The 24,360-nt window shown below is 42.7% G+C and overlaps 1 protein-coding gene across 2 annotated transcripts; it reads left to right on the top strand.

The window, feature by feature from the left end:
- Nucleotides 1-316: 316 nt before the first annotated feature.
- On the top strand, nt 317-13,148 carry LOC307231180 (UV excision repair protein RAD23 homolog A-like). Of its 2 annotated transcripts, none has more exons than XM_080001773.1 (10): nt 317-460; nt 2,447-2,528; nt 3,081-3,160; nt 4,225-4,742; nt 5,892-5,938; nt 6,048-6,175; nt 6,477-6,588; nt 6,989-7,191; nt 7,693-7,839; nt 11,090-13,148. In XM_080001773.1, exons 1-10 carry the CDS (start codon nt 392-394, stop codon nt 11,201-11,203), a joined length of 1,500 nt encoding a protein of 499 aa, XP_079857899.1. In that variant the 5' UTR covers nt 317-391; the 3' UTR covers nt 11,204-13,148. The 2 variants fall into 2 exon arrangements, with proteins under 2 accessions (XP_079857899.1, XP_079857900.1); XM_080001774.1 differs by lacking the exon at nt 317-460 and adding an exon at nt 856-968.
- The last annotated feature ends 11,212 nt before the right edge of the window (nt 13,149-24,360 follow it).

The raw sequence follows: 24,360 nt of genomic DNA, 5'->3' as shown, positions 1-24,360 counted from the left end.
TGTGCAGTGTTGGCATTATGTTAAGGTCACATAGTGACGCTTTCTATTATTATTATTATTATTATTATTATTATTATTATTATTTGCCAGATGCTGTTTAATCTACAATCCTGTAAAAAAAATATATAATAATAAAAATAATACACAAATAAACAAGTAAATTAATTGGGGGGGGGGGGGGGGGGTTTCCCGAGGTCCGACCGGCGCCGGACGCAGCGCGAGCCCCGCTCCGCCGCGCGGCAGCTGAGTCACACACGCGCGCGCGCGCGCGCGTCCACACAGCGCACGCGCGTGCGCGGAGAGCGGGCCGCCAAAGTGGGGGAATCACGCGCGCGCCGTGGTCCGCGGCGCTCGACGGTCTCACAGCGGAGCACGTCCGTGCAACGACGCCATGCTGACGGTGACGCTGAAGACGCTGCAGCAGCAGACGTTCAAGATCGAGATGGACCCGGAGCTGACGGTGGGTAGAAGTTACGGGGGTGGAGGGTGGAGGTTGGAGGTTGGAGGGGTGGGGCTGGAGGTAAACACGGCCGGGTCTCGGGGTTTCGTGGAAGGGGCCTAGCGCAGGCGACCCGGCGCCCGACCCGCGGGTCTGGAAACACGCCGAACGAACGAACGAACAAACAAACAAAGTGAACGCGCGGAGACGGCGCTGGCGGACGCCGCGGCCGCCGATTCGGGGCGGCCGCGGCGCCTCCGCCTCCGCCTCCGCCTCCCCCCGTCCCTCCATGAATGACTGTGCAGTATTAAGAAGCGGCTGGACCGCCATGGAGTAACGGGCGCTCGCTCCGAGGGGGAGGGGGCTGCTCTGCACTCTCCCCCCCCTCCCCGGCCGGACATGTGGGATAGTTGAAGGCGAGCGTCGCTGCCCGGCCGCCTCGCTTCGGGCGCTTCGGTCGCTTCGGGCGCTTCGGTCGGCGTGTGCTCGGACCGGGCGGCAGGTCCACATTGTAGCGGTATGAGGCTTGGTAGGTCAAGGCGCACAACTCCCTATTTTTGACAGAGCGTCAGCCGTTGATGTCGAGGTTTATTGTTGTTGTTTGGTTGTATATGAGATGTTGACTTTTTTTTTTTTTTAACTCAATTTACTTTTCTATTACTTCGTAATTATTGACTTTTGTTTTGATATGGACTGCTGTCTCGCTGTCCGTCTGTCCGTCTGTCAATGTCTGTCTCTATATCTATCTGTCTGCCTGCCTGTCCGTCTTGTCTCAATCTCTATCTATCTGCCTGTCTGTCTCTCTGTCTGTCTGTCTGTCTCTATATCTATCTGTCTGCCTGCCTGTCCGTCTGTCTCAATATCTATCTATCTGCCTGTCTGTCTGTCTGTCTATATCTATCTGTCTGCCTGCCTGCCTGTCCGTCTGTCTCAATATCTATCTATCTATCTGCCTGTCTGTCTGTCTGTCTCTATATCTGTCTGTCTGTCTTGTCTGTCTGTCTCTATATGTGTCTGTCTGTCTGTCTGTCTCTATATCTGTCTGTCTGTCTGTCTCTATATCTGTCTGTCTCTATATCTATCCGTCTGTCTGTCTGTCCATCAGACCTTTTACCTACAGTAAATAGAAGTATAAATACCCTGACACAAAATTGCTCAAGCCAAAATGAAAGTACCACATTGTCGTCTCTACTTAAGTGAAAGTATATAAGTACTTGCTGTAAAATGTTCTTAAAGTATTAAAAGTTGTTGTTTTATTCGGTGCCCTGATACAACAGAGCCCTTAACGTGGCATACAGTGATACTGTACCTTTGTTTTCTTTGACAATTCACAAATAAATACTATGCTTATATGTAATGATATACTGTTAAATACTGGATGATGTCATAGTCAATAGTAATAGTTAACAACAAATATAAATCTTAGATTTTTAAACTAAAGTCACACAACTGTGTTAGAAATGAAGTGGAGGAAATGTCAAAAGCCTCTCAAACTGAATATATTTCACTTTAAATGAAATGTACTTAAGTACAGCAACAAGTACTTGTACTTTGTTTCTTGCCACCGCTGGTTGAACGTTGCCTTTGAGGCAGCATTGCAGTAAAATAATGCAACTTTCTCAACTTCATAGACTTTTCTAGACGCTCTAATCCACGCCCCGACCTGCTTGGTAATAATATCCACATGACTCCTCATCGTTTCTCAAATATTTCTGATGACAGGACCGACAGTCATCACCAAAATACTGTCAAATTTTATGCGTTCACTTTCAGTAGGTTTTATTATTGTTTTCACAATGAAGAATCCCCATTTTTGCCTGACAAATTTTGTGACGCAAAACCCACAAGGGGGAAGTATCCTGCTGTCGGAGGCGTCTACAGATTTGGTGTGAATCAGGCTTAAATCTAAAGGCTACTTTTTTAATATTGGGATAACGTGGTGACGTGGAGCCCGTCTTGATCCGGCCGGTCACAAGGGAGCTTACGTTATCTGTCATCGTACGACAGGTGAAAGCCCTGAAGGACAAGATAGCGGAGGAGAGGGGAAAAGACTCCTTCCCCGCCGCAGGGCAAAAACTCATCTATGCAGGTAAGTGACAGAGCCACGTTGTAAATAACGGAAATATATTTGAAAAAATGGAAGCGTTCCTATCCAGATAAGAGTATATCTACTTCTATTTTATATTACATTTTCTTATGAATATGTCCCTGTCATTTTAAATTAAAATCATTCTGAATCTTCTTAGACAGGTCAACGTGTGAGATTTATTGATGTGTTTATTTTTGACCCCATTTGAGGCCAAGCAGGGCTGCATGATGAATCTTTTATTTTGGCGTTGTTGCTTTGGGCTTTTTGCTACTCATAAATAGGAGTCTCTTGATTGTGGTGGAACTCTAAATCCAATGCTATTCAAGCTAATTGCTTTAAAAAACATTTACATTGCATCATGTAAAAGAGAAATTGCCCCCAACTGTGAGAGATGACTATTTTATTGTACTATTTAACTGAACACTCTTTGTACTTTAACCCAGAATGCGTTTTTTTTTTTTTTGTTTTTTTTTTATTTTAATCCCAGTTCCCCACAGAGACTAAGCATCATACATCTTCTTCCCCCTAACTGTTTCTCTCTTGATGTCGCAGGCAAGATTTTGAATGATGACATCCCTCTGAGGGAGTACAAAATAGACGAGAAAAACTTTGTCGTTGTCATGGTGACTAAGGTAAGAGCTTTTCACAATATCGCCTTTCATCTGCATTTTACCATGCCCTCACTGCAGGCATGGTGATTCTTTGCTCAGTCCTCCTAATAGATTCTTTTGTAGGTTTCTTTGCAAGTTCCCAAATGAGGTTATTTTGTAGGTTCCTACATTCCTTTCCAGTTCCTATATGAGGTTCCTAGGTTATTTTGTAGGTTCCTACATTCCTTTCCAGTTCCTATATGAGGTTCCTAGGTTATTTTGTAGGTTCCTAGATTTCTTTGCAAGTTCCTATATGAGGTTCCTATGTAGCTTCCTAGGTTATTTTGTAGGTTCCTTGGTGCCTTTACAGCTATGTTCTTATGCAGGCTCCTACAGTAGGTTTCTTTGCATGTCCTGGGTTCCCATGCAGGTTCCCACGTTCCTTTAGAGGTTGTTATGCAGGCTCTTAGGTTCCTTTCAGGTTCCTAGGTCCTGTTGCAGGTTCCTAGGTTCCTATGCAGTTTCCTAGGTCCCTTTACAGGTCCCAATGTCCATTTGGAGTTTTCTAGGTCCTTATGGAGGTTCCTCTGCAGGGGCGTAGGGTCCTATACAGGTTCCCAGGTTCCTTATGAAGTACTTTGTACTGCTTGCCAACCGGTTGAATAGAAAATTAGTGACTGGCACCATAACGTAAACATTATGCACAAATCAATGAAATATAATTACATCATCCACTCCTCACAAACAGTGCTGCGAGTCTTTGTTGTAGTACATTCTGGCGGAGCAGAACTCTGTAAAATAGGATGACACAGCTACAATGAAATTCAAAGTAGTCGGAGCTATTGGTTGATGCCACAAATTTGCATCAAACAATAGCAAAACTGGTGTCGGTCGATGTGAAGAATTTGCTTAGATTTGACCTTTGGGGAACTCTACCACAGCAAATTGACTTTTCTACCAGATGCAAATCCACTGACATCAACGATTACTTACAGTGAATAAAATGAATCTAGTTTGGTACAAAACATTTACGTCACAATGGTTGGTGTGACCCCCGACTATACTAAGTTAAAATAATAACCCCGTTTTTGCATATCTCTCCACAGCCTAAAGCGGCAAATTCTGCACAATCTGCCTCTCAGTCGACCCCCCCACATGTCCCGGCCTCAGCCGGGGACTCAGCCCTCACACATGTGTCCCCAGCGCCAACGAACGCAGTGCCTGCACATTCACCCGCCTCGGTCCCCGACCCTGCTCAGTCCGCACCTCCCATCGCCACCCCGGCTTCGGTCCCAGCCTCAGTCTCTTCAGCTTCGGCAACGGAAAAAGTTTCTTCATGTAGCGGCGAGACACCAGACAAGGGGACGCCCCCGAATCTCACCCCGGCCACAGCTCCAGGTTCGGACTCGGCTGCGGCCTCTAGCGCCCAAGGACCGTCATCTGCGATCCCAGCGACCGTTGAAGCCACAAGCCAGGGGGCGGCTCTAGTCCCTGCGCCCGACTCTGAACTGACCCAGACTGCGGCTTCCACCTCGGAAGAGTGCCCCAAACCAGCTGCCCTGCCAGAGGAGAAACCCCGGGAAGAATCCCAGAATCCACCATCTGCCACCCCAATGGCTTCTGGGTGCGTGAGAGAGTTTTCTGAGGAAAAACAAATCATACCTTCCCATATCTGGATATCAGTAAAAAAGGTTAAATGTGTCCTAGAATTAAAGGTTTTAAAAAAATTAATCTTTAGCTCCCAGCTATGTAATATCTAAGATATCTGATACAAGGTAATTACCCTGTCGTGGGTTATTTTGTGATAATGACTGGCTGGCTGCACATTATCCCACTTATTAGGTGGCTACTTACGAATTAGAAATCCAATGAGATGGAATATTGTTTCAAAATTATTTTATTACCAGTATTATTTACTATTACTATATTTACTATATAGCTTCTGCTCAGAAAAATTGTCCACAACAAAGTAGCTCACACTACAACATCGCAAAATATTCGCCCTACAAAAAAACAAACTTTGCCCTTCATATGACCAACCCTTGTACCGGTGTTTATCAGAGATTTGGCAAGATGTCGCTGCTAGCTAGCCTTTGTATGTTGGTGGCGCAAAGCGAGGGACGTGAATACATGCCAGGAGAAGCCCTTATAAACAGACAGCGGAGATTATTCACCGCTGATTTCCACTATCAACCAATCAGAATCGAGTATCCCACAGAGCAGTCCAAAAATTTATTTATTTTTTATATATTTTTATTTATATTTATTTTGCGTTTGCGTTTGGGCATCTGGGCTCTACTGCTCATCACTCCCGGTGAGGTGTATAGCAAACATAGGTTTTCTTAGTGAGCTAGAAATATAGGAGTGATGAGCTCCTATTGAATAGAAGACTAGAGCCCAACAGGTGGATGCAGGGAAGGTGGAGAGAGCGCAGGAACCAAAGCAAGTAGGGCAAGAGTGACGGGCTGCTTAAATAGGCCTTCACATAAGGGTGTGGATAGCCTTTGGTGCCATTGAGTTGTCTGACAGCAGTAGCTACGGCTTATTTATTGCTCGCGGAATATGAGTCTGTATGATAGTGGATCCACCCAGGACAGTACGGATGCCACGCACTGTCTCGTATTTTGGTGTTCAGAATGCGGCGCGATTCAGGAGGTTTCTTTTTTCCCTGAAGTCCCGCCGAATAAGCTGTGGAAAGTTCAAGAGTACAAAAATGGAGTTATTGAAGACCTCTTGAACGTTTTTTTTTAAATTCTGCTTATTCCTCTCAAAGCCTGGTGGACGACTTGGACGTGCTTGAGGAAGCGGCGTCAATACTGGGTAATGAGGGTGTCATTCGTCCGACAATACTTTGGCCTTGCGCTGAGAAATGACTCTGGCTCCTCCGCTCTACATCCTTCCTCATTCCTCTGCTCTCCTTCCCCCGCAGTGACGGGACAGGCCTACGAAACCCTGGTGACGGAGATTATGTCCATGGGCTACGAGCGGGAGCAGGTGGTGGCGGCTCTCAGGGCCAGCTACAACAACCCTGACCGGGCGGTGGAGTATCTGCTCATGGTGAGAGTTGGCGTTGTTTGCCGCCGGTCGCCGCGGAGTCGCGACCCCAGCCTCATGGAATGACGACGCGTTGTTTTCTCACTGTCACTCACACTGGGTCTCGTTGGTTATTCTGTAGTTACCCCCATTTAAGAGAATGAATGGGAGGTTTGATTTCTAAAAGCTGCCCAGAAAGCCTTCGAGTGATCAAGTTTCCGAATGTCGCAAAGTTTTGGCAAACGTTTAGATTGGGGGGAAAAAAAGACAACCCTCACTCTGTTCATATTATAGTATGTTTGGTTTATATTCTCCTGTTTTTCAGGGCATCCCAGCGGGGTCTGCTGGTCTCCCTCCCCAGGAGCCGCTGAGAGCTACGTCCAACGCCCCCGCTCCCACGACGGAGAGATCCCATCAACCCCCACCGGCCTCCAACAGTGAGAACACGTGCACGCACTCAGAAGTCCAATGGGAATGGCACAAATCTAGCCACACTATTACTTTACATTAAAAAAAAATTATACACGCATTCTGAAAAATTTGGTTGGATCCATCCATGCATCTTTCTACACATACTTTTTTACATCTCACAAGCTGTTTCATAGTATCTTAATGGAATTCTGCAACCACTTTCAAGTGAAATCCATGGAGTAGTTGTCAAAATGGGATACTATTGACGGTATCCTCACGGACCGATAACATGCAAGTATTGGTGCTGCAGCCCCAAAGAGGCATTGAAAATCAGAAAATCTCAGTCTCAGACATGCCAATTCCTAAACCTTGGGAATTTGATTCATATTTAGGGCCTTAAATTATCGCTCTGTGCCCCCCCTCCAGCAGCGGCAGCACCTGCCGACCCTAACCCTAACCCTTCCACTGGCGGGGGCGGGGGCAGGGGCGGGGCTGTGTCGGCAAACCCCCTGGAGTTCCTGAGGAACCAGCCTCAGTTCCAGCAGATGAGACAGATCATCCAGGAGAACCCTGCACTGCTGCCAGCACTGCTGCAGCAGCTGGGCAGAGACAACCCGCAGCTCCTGCAGGTACTGACCCCAGTACACACTTTACTGACCCCAGTACACACTTTACTGACCCCAGTACACACTTTACTGACCCCAGTACATGCTTTGTACACATGGAGTTATTTGTTGCATTGTTCTGTTTCACATCCCACACTGCAAGGTGTGTGTGTGTGTGTGTATGTGTGTGTGTGTGTGTGTGTGTGTGTGTGTGTGTGTGTGTGTGTGTGTGTGTGTGTGTGTGTGTGTGTGTGTGTGTGTGTGTGTGTGTGTGTGTGTGTGTGTGTGTTTATTTGTTTATGTAGACCACGCCCCAGTATTAGAGGTTTATATTGGAGGAAATACGGTAATTTGTCTATTGTTAATTTTTAGGTTTTATTGCTTATTGGCAATTTTTTTTCTACTACTATTTTTGTCGCCTATTTTTTTAACGTGAGCTGCTGTGACACCACAGCCAGTATCTGTCGACTCTTTGGCCTGCACTGATGGTGTCGCTGCATCTGCGTCCTGTTGTTCCCTTTGCAGCAAATCACTCAGCACCAGGAGCGCTTTGTCCAGATGCTGAATGAGCCCCGCAGCGGGGATGCAGGCGGCGAGGGGGCCGAGGCGCAGGGGTCCCCGCACACCAACTACATTCAAGTCACCCCACAGGAGAAGGAGGCCATCGAGAGGGTATGGGTGCTACAAGTACTGCACATACACGTACTGGGGAATTATGGTATTCATTTTTCTTAAAGGCACGGTGAGGATATATTCCACTATTGGTGGTTTTTTTATGCATGTATATAACTTCTAAACACAAGGTACTCTATAAACACTGTCATAATTGGCTAATGACTATATATAACTTTATGTATAACTCAGGTGGATGGAACTCTGGATTTCAGTTGAAGGATAGGTTTTCTCTTTTTCAACTCCGATCATTCAAATGTTGGTGTCCATCATTTTTAACTGTTTTATCACATAACCTCTGACTACTAACTCACCACTCTGCTGCAGCTTCTCGCTGTCCTTAAACACAGACCAACGGGGCAAACAATAAAGCCTTAAAAAAATGTTAAAGCTCTTTTGAGAAACTCCTTTCAGGAAACTGGGAAAATTGCTACAGTACTTAGTGTATAATGTTGGCTGCACTACTGTAGGTTGCCAGTAGGACGCATCGCAACTTCCTGTTTCTAGTCTCTTACATTAGCAAGGATGCAGCCAAAAGAATATCGTACTGTGTCGTAGAAGTGCAAAAGTGTCAACAACAGTGGCGTCATTGGCGTCCGGGGCTTTAGCCCTGAATGTTTAATGAATAGCCCCGGATATTAAATAGCACCGGATCTAAAAAAAAAAAGAAAAGTTTTTTACAAAAATAAGAATAAATATTGTTGCAGGCAGCAATAGACGAGGTCCAGCAAATTCGTTTTAGCTCAGTATTACAGTTTTCTTGGTTTTGTGCAATGCATCACAATTTACTTAACGTATAAACATCAAACATTGTGTAGTTGCAACCATAGAATATTTTTGGGGAATTTTGTACCTGACTTCAGACTGACCTGGACATGTCAACATAATGTAGTCACGTACATGTCATTTCATGAATCTAACGTTTATGGTGTTGGGTATGAAACAGTTCCAGTTCAACGAGAAGTCAAACACTGATTTTAATTTATGATTTTGACTTAAGTGTATGAGAAAGGTCATTTATAAATAATTGTTCAAAATTGCTGAGTTTGAGATTGTTTGTAAGTGCAAAATAGATTAATTTGTAAATTAGTACAACAAATGACAAAAACTATTCAGAAAATAGTTTTATTAAAAGTTGTCCAAAACAGCTGGACAAATTCAGTAAACAAATATCACAGTATTTATAAAGATCACATGTCAAATAATCAATACATTTTATTAAAATGGAAATCTTAAGAAAATAAAACCAATGAGAAATAGACAAATTGTATAAAATTGTCAAAGTAACCAGTGTTTATCAACATTGTGTTATATTTTGTCTTTTAACTAAAGAAAACAATGTTTAGAAAGTGAATTTTTATAACGACAGCTTGATATTTTTCATGCATCTGGTACATAAACTAAGCCATCGTAAGAAAGGTAGATAAAGAAATTACTCACCTTAATTTTCTTTTTTTTTAGATTACTGTTAGTTTCTGTGTGAGGGTAGATGTCGTGTGTTGTTTATGTCAATTATGACATATTTACGTCAATTTACGTAGTATTATAATTTATGTATTTCTTTTGTGAAGTTCAGTTCAGTTTTTTAGTTGGACATTTTCAGTAAGTTCTGTTTCCATGAAATACGATGTAAAATTGTAATATTTCTGTGAGTAATTACCATTGTACGGCATCTATTTTTCGGACCCCACCTTGGATTTTGAACTCATCACCAAGTCGGCCATTTCAGTGTTTTTGAGGGACTCGTGACTACATTTTAAGGGTTATTATCTATTCATTTTGTCATTAATTCGGCAAAGTAATGTGGACCATTGATTTTAAATATCAATCGAACAGATCTACCAGGTGAGAAGCTATATAAATATATACACGTAAATCGATAGTTTGGTAACGTCAAACAAGTACAAAGTGAGTCTACGCCGCACACTGGACACGGTCCAACTGGACATTCTCAATCGGAATCTGTGCATTTATATTAAATAATTTGATGATGTCAAAGTGTCTTACTGTAAATCTAATCTCATTTTCTTAGAACCAGACGTGTGACGTGTCAGTTAACTAGTAAGTCCAACTGAATATTTTGGGTCGAAGTGGTCCAGCTTTTCACTAATATCTGCTCCTTATGTGGATCGATTTGGATGAAATTTAAACCACAAGATCCTTGTTACATGGCGGTTTAAATGACACCTCAACCGTGTTTGTAGCTTATGGCAAAGTACAGTATGTGTTCCAGATACATTTAGCCGGGTTGGACATATTTCAGCATCAGGTGTACTGGCGGTCTTAAAATGGCTCAAAATGTAGTTGGTTTTTCGCTAATATCTGTTACGTATATGGATCGATTTGGATTAAACTTCAACCATGAGGTCTTTGGGACATAGCAGCTCAAACAAGACAAACTGTGTACGTGTGTTACTCCAAAGTTGGTTTTCTAGATAGTTTTAGGCTTCAAAATTCCAATAATCTTCCCAAATTTTTCCTCTTACAATAACAATGAGGGGCTTATTGTTGGGGGACTGGACCCATAATAATGAAAAAATTTGCCCCGGATCTATTTATCTGTCATTTTGATCATTCATTAGAGCCCTCGTGAATAATATGATGTCGTTGATCCAAAATACAAGTACGTTTTGGGTGTGTGTGTGTGTCATTCAGGCAGCAGATCTACCTCACACGACTTTACTCGTGCGCATTTTGTGAGAGCGAGCGAACGTACCGGTTACAAGGCTTCCCATAGGTGACTTAGGCGGCCGGCTAGGGCACCATCCCGAGGGCGGTGCGAAGAGGGAGCGATCGGGGCGCAATTTGGGCCCTCTATCTCTCCCCCGCTGCTCCTCCCCATGCCCTGTTCTTCTTAATAAAGCAAATAAAAACATTGTGTTTTTGTTTTAGATGTGCTTTATTTTACTCCGTTTGCTCATTGAAATAATTGGGTTTTTTTTTAACGGTGCATAACCGGCCCCACGGCCCCTTAGGCTAAGCCCCTAATGTCTTTGAATCGTGGCTGCGCTGCTGTTCGATAAAACCGTTAAAAACCTGCGAGACATACAAAACATTTACATAAACATGGAGATTTAAAAATGTTTTTCTAAGGCTTAAACGTTTGCCCCGTTGGACGGCATTTAAGCACAGCACAGTGCAGATGCCGCAGCAGAGCATAGCGAACCTATCCTTTAAATTCTGTGGCTATACTCTATTTGCCTCTCTCTCTCTCCACCGAAAAACCAACCGTGCACGTGTCGCCTTTCAGTTAAAAGCTCTGGGCTTCCCCGAGGGACTGGTGATCCAGGCGTACTTCGCCTGCGAGAAGAACGAGAACCTCGCCGCCAACTTCCTCCTCCAGCAGACGTGGGACGACGAATGAGGAGGAAGCAACGTCGTCCGAAGGAGCCGGGACTGAGCAAAGGGTGGGGATGCCTTTGATTGAATACACTGGTGAGAAGCACGACGGTGATGGATGGCTTTAACGACGATGACGACGACGATGACGACGATGACGACGATGATGATGATGATGGTAATTTTGATGAAGACACCTGTTTGAAAGCTACCACAGCTGCTGTACGCCCTCTACATCATTACTGCTGTTTCCTCGTGCAAGTCACACAAATACAAATCAAATGTGACAATTTTTTGTGATGACAATTTGGATCAGCATGCTCTCATTTCCAAATTTTTGTTTTTGTTTTTTTGTCGTCCTTGTAGGAAATTGTTAATTACAACTTAAAAATGAGTTTTCTTTTGGGGTAAGAAAAAAACCTTAATTTACGCACATTTCTTTTGACTTTTTGGCGTTTCTTAGGGTCAGTGTTTTTTTTGTTTTGTTTTGTTTTTTTGTCATGCACTCAGCTGTTTTCTTTTTTTTTTTTGTTTTCTTTTTTTTACAATTTATCATTGTCACATAAAGAGAAGTTGACACATAATCGCCCATTTATTTCATGTTAAGATGCACCGATGAATTGTACATGCAGGAAATTTTTGGTTTTCTCTCAGAAAATCGTTGTTTTTCCATGCGCCTTCCATAAATCTACCATTGAAAATTTCAGTTAGGGAAGAAAAAAAAAAAGTATTTTCATTTTAGTAATTTTAAAACAACGCCCGCTTAACATGCGTATTTTATGGGTGTTTTATCCCCTGGTCCCCTGATCATATCCTCAGTACGAAAATGCGATACCAAAAACATAAACGATGATATCTGACATATTTAAAAGCGATGCCAATCTAATAGACTGTGTCACGGATTTCATACTAATGCTTACTTTTAGAATCAATTTTATCATATTTCCTGATATAGAAGGGGATGGATGAGCTGGTATAACGGGACACGTACAGTAGTTCTGAATTATATGAAAAAATAAATAATATTAGTTACTGAATTATTTAAAAAAAACAAATGTTTTCAGGGTCCGTTTTGTTTGCGTTTTTGTTTTCGTGTCATCACAGATGCTTTTTAGTATGGAAGATTATTTTTTAACAATATTTTGACTTACATTATTTAAAAATAAATCGATATATATGATTTCTTCAGCTAAAAAAAAATAAAATAAATAGCCTTACCTGTTGCTTTCTGGTAATATTTTTGCCACTGTGGTTTCTTATACCGAATCTATGCATATTTATGCTGTAAGTTTGCAGTGAGTTTGAGCCATTGCTGCTTCATTGCCTTATTCTAATTGTTACGTTTTGGCGGGAAAAGTTTCATTTTGCAAAGAGGGAAAAGGACAGTTTACAAATTAGATTTCTTTCTATAACAGGATTGTTGACAAGTTATATATGTGTCTAAGTGTCACTGGTCGGGTTTAAAATACAGGAAAATGATCAGGATATTTCTAGAGAAAGTGGACTTCAAAGGGAATTCCAGAAAGTGCTAGAGGCCAAAACAAGGAAAAAATAAATACATTCAGCATGTGCTTTGCTTTTATTGCTGTTTTTCTTTTCCTTTTATTTGCTGTTTTTTTTTTGTTTTTGTTTTTTTCTATTTTACCTGTAGAAAACTGGAGATTTTTTTTTTAAACTGTACCAGTGTTGGGATGAAAGAGGCACTTTATTGCGACAACATAGTGTTCCGCGTTGTGGGCTGCATGTTTCAGAGGGAGATTTTTTACAGCATGGCGGCGGGTTGAAGATTAACATTTTGATTTCAGTTAATGCGTGTTTGTTTTTAACACTTTTGTTGATATGAATTAATAAAGAAAAAACGTTTGAGAGAGAACATTATAGCCTTAAATGACCCCACTTGAAGAATTGCTGAATAGTTGTGATAAACCCTTGTTTTAGCATTGTGTAAAATGAATGGCTTTTACAAAGCAGTCTGTGTCAGCGTGTTTGTCTGGGAAAAGGGTTTATGTTAAATGAATAAACAATTGTCCCATTCGATTTAGAAACTTGAAATTAACATTTAATTTGATTAGTCATATCAAATTAGTGCTTACATATTAAGGCATACTTAAAAATCGTTCATTTTCTCGTGCCCCCTTGCAATTCCTCTGTGCCTCACTAGGGGCGCATCCCTAAGGGATTTTTTTTTTATTTCTTTATTTACAGATGCATAATAATGAAAAATTATCAAATGAATGCATTCACTTCAGAAATGAAGTGAATGCATTTTCCCTTGTTCGTTTTTCCAAATGAACAAGGGAAGATTTCATGAAAAAAAAAAAAATAGGCTCGGTTTTCAGGCTCCAAATGAATGAGATTAGTATGTCATTAATTCAGAAAAACAGCAGAATCACCAAACAGAGCCCGTTTTGCTACTTAAGAGTTTGATTTCATGGAAGCAAAGGTGTCCCGCCTGTTTAGTTTAATCCAGCGTTATTTTGGTTTGCGTTTCAGACATTGCGAGATACTTGTGTCTTTAAGTAACATAGACGTTATTGTTATAAATTTGTCGACGTTGCGCAGGCACCTCAGGACTTTGCGGTTGTTCCGGCCGAAAGCCCACTCTGATCTGCTGGACATTGCGGTGTTTCTCTAGGATCAGCTGAACCAACTATTACACTTCAATAGGAGTGAGAACTTCTCGCAGAATCACAATCCTGCTCCAGGTGGTACTGCTCTGTTTTTCTGAATTAATGAGATACCTATTGTTAATTTCAGAATAACAGCAGAATTTGTTTTTGTTCATGAAAACATATCTTGTTCATTTGGAAAAACTGGGCAATTTAGTTTTCTCAGGTGAATGCATTAGGGCATTAGGTTGAAGATGGTTACATTTTGATGTCAGTTGTATGATGTCAATGATCTGTTTTGTATAACACTTTCATTGATATTAATTGAAAGTGAATAAATAAAGAATAAATAAAAGTTTGAGAGAACAAATAGCCTTAAAATATTCAACTTTATTTTTAACTTTTATTTATTTCAAGTCAAGTTTATTTGTATAGCCCTTGATCACAAAACAGTCTTGTTGGAGAATTCTCAGTGCCTGTTTGGTGAGGTTAACCGGCCCGCTACAGTAAAACAAACCTTTACTTTCAATCAGTTTCCTCTATAAATCTATGCACAAAAATGCATTTCTGCTGCTATTATGCATCACATTTGCTCTCCGCGACGTCACAAAAATATATTTTGTAAGCAATTTTTTCCAATTTATATTGATCAATTTAGTTTTATCAATTTGGAATGCTTTGCGATAAAATCAATTAACAAAGTACAACAAGCACTACAGTTATGACCTCACCAAAGTTGCAATAATGAACCAACAGACACTTTCCCCAGAAACTTGAGAAAAATATCTGCTACAACTCACCACACCATTATGATCAATCTTACAATCATCGCTCTAAACACTAATCCAACAGTTCAAACAGTCCAATACCTATTCATACTAGCTTAGCATAAACTACTGTTGTTAACTGGCACTAACATTAAATAAGATTGTCATTTAGTCTGCCAAACACCACTAGTTAACCATAGTCATACAGTATGCCATTTGACCATTAGTTAAATCATTCAGTCCTGCAGCTCCCTCTGCTGAATATCTTACTAAAATGACTTTTACAACTCTCTATGCTTCAAGTTCTATCCTAAACAAAGAATCCCAAATGCATCATGTGCTAACTTTCCTACTTTCAGGGAGAGGAAGAGGGAACCTGGACTTCCCAGTTATTGTCCACGTGGAATCAAACAAGGGTAACTTAACTCACAAACTCTCCAAATATAAACAAGAGCTTATCATGGAGTCTCCCATGCAGCTCTCGGATTATCTGACCACATTCATATTCACCGGATTCCGGCACACAGGCTGGAACTAAACCTTTCTAAACATGGTGTGCGGAGGTCTAAGAATTGGAGCAGGAGAGAAGCAGTGGAGGAACTGCATGATAACGCAGACTGGGGCATATTTATAACTGCTTCCAATAGCCTGGACGAACACAAAGCGGCTGTGACTTCATACATCTGCTTCTGTGAGGACAGATGTATTCCAACACATACCAGGGTGAGTTATACCAATGTCAGAACCTGGTTGGCAGCAATATTCAGCAAGACATATTCGTTTGGAGAAGGAGAGGGCTTTCCTGAGTGGAGACAGGGATAGGTCTAAACTGGCTAAGTACACGTTTGGAAAGGCGATTAAGGAGGCCAAACGACAGTTGTAGAGAATAACAATTCTCAGCCAACGGCTCCTCATCAGTCTGGAAGGGATTATGGGAGATCATAAAATATAAAAACAAATCCCCCCCACTCTATGAATGACCTCAGACTGGCAAACAACATGAATGAGTTCTACTGCAGATTTGACAGACAATGGAACAGTCCTGACTCTGACCCACACACCCAGCCCCCCTCCACAGCTATCACACCTCTTTTTCCCAGCCTGGATAGAGACACTAACCCCCTCCACACAATGAACCCAGACAGCCCCCTCCCCCGCATCACATCTCTCTCCACCCTGGAGAGAGACATTAACAAACTTTTCAAGAGACAGAACTTGACCCTCAAGGCAGCTTGACCGGTCACTGTCTCACACTCTACACCGAAGCACTGTGCAGACCACCTCACTGGTTGAATGCATGGTAACTGCCTGCTTCAAAACATCTCCCGTCATCCCTGTTCCCAAAAAGCCGCACACTAACCCACCTCAAGGCCACCACCAATCGCCTTCTTGACCCACTGCAGTTTGCCTACAGATCCTACATCCAGGTCTGTAGACGGGCAGTCAACATTGAACTCCACGTCATCCTCCGGCACCTTACCCGGCACCTACTCCAGGATTCTGTTTGTGAACTTCAGCTCTGCATTGAACATCATCGCCCGGGCAATGGACAAAGTATGCCTGATCCCACCTGCAGGTGGTTCACTGACATACTGACAGACAGGAAGCAGCACTTGTGGCTGGGCAAGGTTTTCTAGGAGCCCCAGGCCATCAGCACTGGAGCCCCAAAAGGCAAGTGCACTCTCTTCTCTACTCTTCTCCCTCTACACCAACAGTTGCACCTCTAGCCATTTTCCCGGAAATGATACGACTGTACTCCGAGGGTTTGGGAAGATTTACAGAAGGACTTTCACAGAACATCGAAACCGGCTCCTTTTCCCACATGACGCCAATGCGGAACATTGCCAGTAGATTAACGTCTTTCAGTGGGAAGTGGGAAAGGGGATTTGGATGATTTGTGTATTTCTGTCGTTACAAACAGTAGCCTCACAAAAACCCAATAATACACAAATAACTTCAAAAATGTGACATGTTGATACATTTATTTTGTGCATTTTTGCACAAAGAGTTGAAGTTGTTTACAAAAGATTTAAAAAGCTTACGAAAAGTTAGTTGTTTGCCTGAACCTATAATGTACCAGATAGCACAATCGGAAGCAAAGTAATGCATTCATGTTTCTAATACACATGCTACCGCTTTTTTTCAACCGTTAGATTTTACCCAAAGACACTGTAAGAGAATTACAGTTTCATAACTATTACATGATTTCATTCTCAAATGTATGTTTCATGCTTCCCATACAACACACTGTTTTATGTAATGGGATGTTGTGATGTAATGGAATGAGCAATATTTTTGTATTTAAATGTTTTGTATTAAACTGTTTTTCAAACTGATTTCTGGTGCTGGACATTTTTTTTTTGATTCAACTAATTGTCATTGCACAGATTACAAGTACTGAGGCGAAGAAATGCATTTCTCCGCATTTTTTCCCGTCCTAGTTACTGACGTATCTAGGAGCACTGGGCTGCCATAAAGCGGTGCCTGGGGAGCACTTAATGGGGTTAAGTGTCTTGCTCAAGGACACTTAACATGTGAAACGAAGTGGACCAGAGAGTGTGGAGAGACAGTGCACAACTTAAGTGTTTGCAGTAAAGCATTTGTTCTTGTTTTGTCTCTATACTCAAAACGTTTCAAACAATTACTGAGTTTAAAGTAAGATAGTCAGCTCCGATTTGAGGGTATTTACATGAAAAATCGTTCATTATTTTGAGGCCTTTCTGCACATAGTCCGCCTTTTTAAGGGCATTCATTTGTATCAGGTGACTTGCTGAAGTTGGGCGACAACACGTATGAAACGTTCTCATTGTTGTTTGTGTGGTGGAAAAAATCACAGCGGAGAAGAGGTTATTTAATTTAAGATCATTTATTATAAAAATATCTGAGTTTGTCTCTGCTGAGGACAAGACTGTCTAAATACACAGATACATACCCTTTTATAATATCTAGCCGTGGAGTGTGTCCTTGCCTGAATATTCCAGCAATTAATCTGATGAAATAGAACTGTTTACCAGACTTACTTATCTCTTGGTAGTGGCATTGAGCGAGAACGCTGCGCTCAGTCCACTATTTCAATAGCGAAAAACAATGTGTTGCTCTAAGTTCTGTGACCTTTCCACTGCATTTGGGAAAAGAACTGGGAAACATTTTGCTTTATTGGTTTCATCTCCCAATAATCATACAGGGTTGTTCCCTTCTGCTGGTCCAACAGACAACATGTCATCAAAGTAACTCTAACACTTCCTGTAATATCAACCGGTTGGAAACATGTTTCCATAAACATACCATGTAGTTGTTTATCAGATCATGTTTCATCAATGTTCTCATCTCCTGAACGTAAATCTGCATTTTCAATGTTATCAATGCACCTAGATTTATTATTGTTGTTTGTGCTTTTTGGATCTTCTTCAATTTTGGAAAGAGGATTATTCCATTCATTGTTAACTAACATCGTTTACTAATTTATTTGTCTATATTGTAATGCGGACAACATTTATAGCTCATTAACATTCATTTGGCTTTAGAATTTGAGACAGGGATAGGACAACTTGTCAATACTTAACACTTTCTGCCTTTTAATTTAAGTTGGCTATGTTTAGCTCTAGGAATCTGTTTATACATGTTTCTTAAAAAACAACAAGTTATGTTTCCATGAAATACGAAAAATGTATTATTTCTGTGAGTAATTACCATATCACGGCTTCTATTTTCCAACTCCTTGCTGGATCTTGAACGCATCACTCACTCGCACAGTCAAGTGCACAGGACTGGACGTGGTCACAAGTTTTTGTGGAATAATCTTTTTCCTATTTTGTCATGAATACGGCAAAGTAATGGGGACCAAAGAGATAAAATATCAAACGAACAGATCCACAGACATCTACCAGGTAGTAAGGTACATAAACATATACATAGATGCCTAGTTTGTAATCTCTTATCGCTAAAGAGCGACGGAGTCTACACCACACACCAGACACGGTGCCAATGTACATTCTGAATCAGAACCTGCACATTCATAGTTCATAGTATGATGATGTCATTAAGGTCTTACTGTAAATCTCATCCCCTTCATTTTGTTTACGAGCGGTGGCGTGCCGGTCACGGTATGACCACCTGGATACTTGGGGTCAAATATGGTCGGTTTTTTGCTAATTTCTGTTCTGTATGTGGATCAATGGATTTGGATTTGGAAATTGGAACTATGAGATGTTTGTGAAATACTGGTTCAAACAAGAGGTGAGACGTGTTTGTAACTTCTTCCATTCCTCGGTTTTACATAGTTTTAGCCTGAAAAATTCTGAGAATTTTTCCTGAGCAATTACAATAGGGGATCCAACTCTCCTAATAATAATAATAATAATAATAATGGTAATAATAATAATAATAATGATTATAATAATAATACTAAAAACATCTCTTGAAATAAAAAAATATCCGGTGGAAAACAACACAAATTACACTTATCTGAGTTCAATTGAACGCACCATTACCTCCTGTTTTGGAGCGGTTTTACCCAGGCCAGTAGTGGTGCAACATTTAAGATGCAAGCTGTTGTTAAACCCTGAAGAAGAAGAAGAAAAGGAAGAAGAAGAAGAAGAAGATGCAGCTTTCAACCAGAGAGCCATGTGTCCGCTCAGCGTCCGCGTCTTTTACATAGAATGGGGTCCACTGGTTAATCCATCACGTCACTCTCATGGATGAATGAAAAAAATAAATTATTTAATAAAAATGTTCATCTCATTCAAAATGTTTCAGAAAGTCTTGGGATTATTATTTTGTTTGTCAAAGAAGATTCTTTATTTATCACGCGGCGCACCCACACATGCTTTAAATTGTGGCTGGTGAAATTAGTTCTATGCTTTCAACCCATCCCGGCTTGTCCTTCCTCCCTGGGACAACCAGGCACAATGGGCAGCAACACACCCAGGGACCAATTACAAGTGCCATTGTGGTCAAATGATGTTCTGCATGTTTTGGTGGGGGGGCCTCACTGATGTTACAAGGAGGAAACCCCATGTGAGCATGGGGAGAACATGCAAACTCCACACAGAAAGGCCCCTAATCGGGAGACCCAGGACCTTCTTGCTGTGAGGCAACAGTGCAACACACTGTGCCACTGGATAATGATATCAAAAAGTGCCCGCTCCACAAACTAATCAAGTTACACCAATGTTCTGCTACTTCTGGTTACTTTCATCTGTTTTACACTACATCCTGCTCTAACAAGACCTCAACCATGTCCGTAGGGTTAGCGGTTGTCGTGTTCCTCTCGACACTTTTAGTCTCTGCGGGCTGGACCCTGAATATAACTTTATTTGCATTGCATCGTTCATCAGAGAATGCAGCTCCAAGTGATTTTACATTTCACCACACAACAAAAATAAAAAATAACAACACACACAACACACGACAATAAACAAGAATAAACCACACAATCCAAGTGGTATAAAAAGGGAAGATCATATAAGTAAAAGAATAATACAATTTAATGAAAAACAAATTAAAAAAGAATGGATAAAATAAATAATTAAAAATAATAAAAAGATGATGATTGTGGCAGATTCGCCACCATACGCCACCCAAGTGGCTTTTTCAGGGACCTCTGGCACAGAGACACAGACGACGGGGGGTTGATAATACCAGTTTATTGTAGCGATGCGGCGAGGTGGAGTTAGCAGGAGCAGATGGAACATGTCATGACACGGTGCTCCTGTCCTGACTGAGTGTGTGGATGGGGTTTTTAAACCTGCAGCTCGTTAGCCCAACCAACGAGCATCGGGTGTGGCTACTTAAGCCACCCCATCCACCACAATGATGATGATGATGATGATGATGATGATGATGATGATGAAGGGATGATGTGTAACTGGCGAGCTGGTGCAGAGTGGACCACCAGGAGTCTTGACTCGGGATGGGGGCGCCAGGCCTCCGCCATGCCTTCAGATCCCCAAAAGACTCCTAATAATGGCTGAGGCTTGAGTGGGCTTGTTGGAGGTCCTGGAGGCTGGTGTGGATATATCTGTGGTAAGCTTGGGAGGACCTGCGCCCTAGGATCTGGACGGTGTGGTCGGAAAGACCCTGGCGGGAAGCGGATGACACTGCGCCGAGGCGAAGGGCGTGGCCAGAGAACAGTTTGGGTGAGACTTGATTAGAACATCTCTAGAGTGACGACGGAACCAGAGATGAGTGGTGATGCTTCCCATTTCATTGGTGAAGAGAGGGTCGGAGGGAGAATAATTGAGGGAATGTCTGTAATGAATTGAATTTAAGAGGGTAAGAAAAGGGCCGAGGTAGGAGTCGAGACAGAAACAGAAATATGGAAGTGGTATGACCCGTCTGGTTGATTTTGCTGCACTTTAACGAGGGAGTCTTGAAGAAAGCCAAGAGAGGCATGGATTCCAAGGTGGCATTAGGGAGCCTGAACGAAGGGTAAGTATATAGAGCGGCGATCGCGTGGAGGGAAGTCGAGGGTCCTGTTGTTGGAGACCTTTGAGGAGCATGAGGGTGCGGACGTGGTTGATCGCGGAGCACGGGGCGCCTGTTAATAACTTGAAGAAGAAATGAATGCTGCAGAGGTACAGATGGATGGGGAGGGAGGAATGGTCATGCAAAATATAGCTAGAAATCGTGACGAGATCAGGAGAGGGGAATGGTATCCGGAAGGGGGTGTGGAATGTCTTGAAACAGTTCCAAGCTGCCGTGTAAGAAGAGAGGGTTCGAGGAACCAGGCTGTTGATGATGGAGTGTTGAGAAGCGGCTACGAGGGTGCGTAGGTGGGGAGCCAGTTGGAGATCGCTGGAGATGAAGTGGGGGTTGACATCTGAGTCTGGACCCGAGCACCTGAACTTCTGAAACGTGAAGCGAGAAAGAGAGTCAGCGACGGAATTATGAAAACCGGGGATATGGGCGGCGCGCAAGATGAAGTTGCATGAAGCAGAGATCCAAGTGAGGCAGTGCATGAATTGCGTGATGAGTGTTGCGTGACCATTCGTGACCCCCGCACGCATGCTGCAGTAGCGATGGGCGGAAAGCTTGTGCGGGGCGGATGAAGGGGTAATGGTTGGATTTGAATGTAAACCACCTACCACCGTGGTAATATCCGAAACCTAGAGACGGGGCGGTCTTGGTGTACGGATGGATGTGTTCTGGCTGAGAAATGAAGTCCTCGCCAAAGAAGGTGATGCCGTTCCAATGAGAGAGCAAATTTTGCCAGAGTCTGAGTTCCCGTCGGCACGCTTCATCTGGTTTACTGAGTGATGGATGGAGGGAACGGATGAAGCCAAGGTGTGGAGGCTGGAGATGACGGATCGACCCTCGGTAAAGATGCGGATGGCATAGCTCAAGTAACAGAGTGGGGAAAGGACTTGACATTACATTTACATTTACATTTAGTCATTTAGCTGACGCTTTTATCCAAAGCGACTTACAAGGGAGAATAACATTCAGCTACATTGCGACAGAGATTAGTGTAACAACAACATTCGTGTAACAATAAATACTGCAAGGTGGTGCTAAGTAATTGTAGGTTAGGAGAGGAGGTACTCACTGAAGAGCTGGGTCTTCAGGTGCTTCTTAAAGACAGAGAGGGAGGTCCCCGCTCTGGTCATTTTTGGCAGCTTGTTCCACCAACGTGGAACTACAAATGAGAATAGCCTGGATTGCCGTGGCTGTACGGCCGGCAGAGCCAGGTGACGCTCATTTGACGAGCGCAGCATCCGGGGGGCAACATGTGCTCTTACAAGAGCACTTAAGTAGGCGGGAGCATTCCCAGCAATCACTCTGTAGGCCAGCATAAGAGACTTGAACTTGATGCGGGCGGCTACAGGTAACCAGTGGAGCTCGATGAGCATCGAGCTCCACTGGATGTCTCTTGACATCGAGAGACGGTAAGACAATTGGAAAGAAGCAGTGTGATCCGGTGTAATTTCTCTTTTGGCGAGGAAGCTCGGAAAGAGATGGAATCGAGTGTGATGCCAAGAAACTCCATGGAGGTGGAGGGTCCTTCCGTCTTCTCCAACGCGAGCGGTATTACGAGCTTGAAGACTGAGTTGTGTTGATTCCGTGGCCGGGAGCAGATGATGATGGTGCCACAAACCAGTGAAATCGTCAAAGAAATGAACAAGCTACGGGATTTTGTGGCTGTTGACGTAGGATCCACACAATGCTTTGGAGAGCGAGTCAAACATTTAGGGGCTGCTCCTGCAACCGAAAGTGAGTACTGCAAAGTTATAATTGCCTCTCGAGAGAACCCCAAAGAAACGCCAAAAGTCGGGACAGAGAGGCAGCACCTTAAAGGCATTGACGATATCGGCTTATCGGCAGCCAAACGCCGGGACCGGCCAGGCGGATGAGTGAGATGGCCACCGTGGAGGACTGCAGACTGCAGAGAACACGCCGGGCTGGGAAGGAGACTCGGCGCTTGGGATATTAGTTCCGTTCGGGGATGAGAGGTCAACGCTGAGCCGTTTCTTACCGGTGTTCCCCGGTGGCTGTCACGATGGGGCTGATGCGGTGGGGTTGAAAGGGGGGCGATCGTGAACATTACATTACATTTAGCAGATGCTTTTATCCAAAGCGACTTACAATTGTTCAAACACCGACGGACGCAACCATCAGGAGCAATTAGGGGTTTAGTGTCTTGCTCAAGGACACTACAGCATGCTAGCAGGAGGAGCCTGGGATCCAACCAGCAACCTTTAGACCAGATCACTAGACCATCAGCTCTACCGCCTGATCTACCATCCCTGTGAAGCCTTCCTTGACGTGACTCCTGGACTCCCTCTCCGAAATCCTAAAATTGCCAACCATGTTACAGACATTAGAAACTTAACATTAAATCTAATTACATTACATACGATATGACTTTGTTCGCTCTTTTCACAGAAAGGTCAGTTAACACAATACAGTTGACTTGACAGTTTCTCTTATAATTATAATTTAAATCATTAAGTCATAATCATTAATCATGCATACTTATACGCGTAAATCACCACCATGAATCATTCTAATTATTGCATTCTACCGTGACTCACTTGTTATCTAATCATTGCATTTTAAATCATGGAAAATTACAGAAAAGATCAGAGGTAGAGATAGAAGGATAGAACAGCGCTACTGAATCACCTGGCCGGATTTGATGGGTGTGCCACATTGTCACCACAGTGTCCAACTCCTCCTGCAAAATAAAACACTAATTCAAATAAGTTGTCCGCATGGAGATCATGTCAGCCTGTCAACATCAAGCTTTCAGTACCATGAAATAAGTGCAAATGACGTCAGTTAACCCAAAAAAGTATTTAGTCAGCCACCAATTGTGCAAGTTCTCCCACTTAAAAAGATGAGAGAGGCCTGTTATTTTCATCATAGATACATTTCGACTATGAGAGACAAAATGAGAAAAAAAAAAAATCCAGAAAATCACATTGTCTGATTTTTTAAGAATTTATTTTCAAATTATGGTGGAAAATAAGTATTTGGTCAATAACCAAAGTTCATCTCAATACTTTGTTATATACCCTTTGTTTGCAATGACAGAGGTCAAACGTTTTCGCTAAGTCTTCACACACTGTTGCTGGTATTTTGGCCTATTCCTCCATGCAGATCTCCTCTAGAGCAGTGATGTTTTGGGGCTGTCGCTGGGTAACACGGACTTTCAACTCCCTCCAAAGATTTTCTATGGGGTTGAGATCTGGAGACTGGCTAGGCCACTCCAGGACCTTGAAATGCTTCTTTTGAAGCCACTCCTTCGTTGCCCGGGCGGTGTGTTTGGGATCATTGTCATGCTGAAAGACCCAGCCATGTTTCAT

This window comes from Zeus faber (assembly GCF_960531495.2).
Source record: "Zeus faber genome assembly, chromosome: 1".
Classification (NCBI taxonomy): Eukaryota; Metazoa; Chordata; class Actinopteri; order Zeiformes; family Zeidae; genus Zeus; species Zeus faber.
This window is presented reverse-complemented; position numbering and strand designations above follow the sequence as displayed.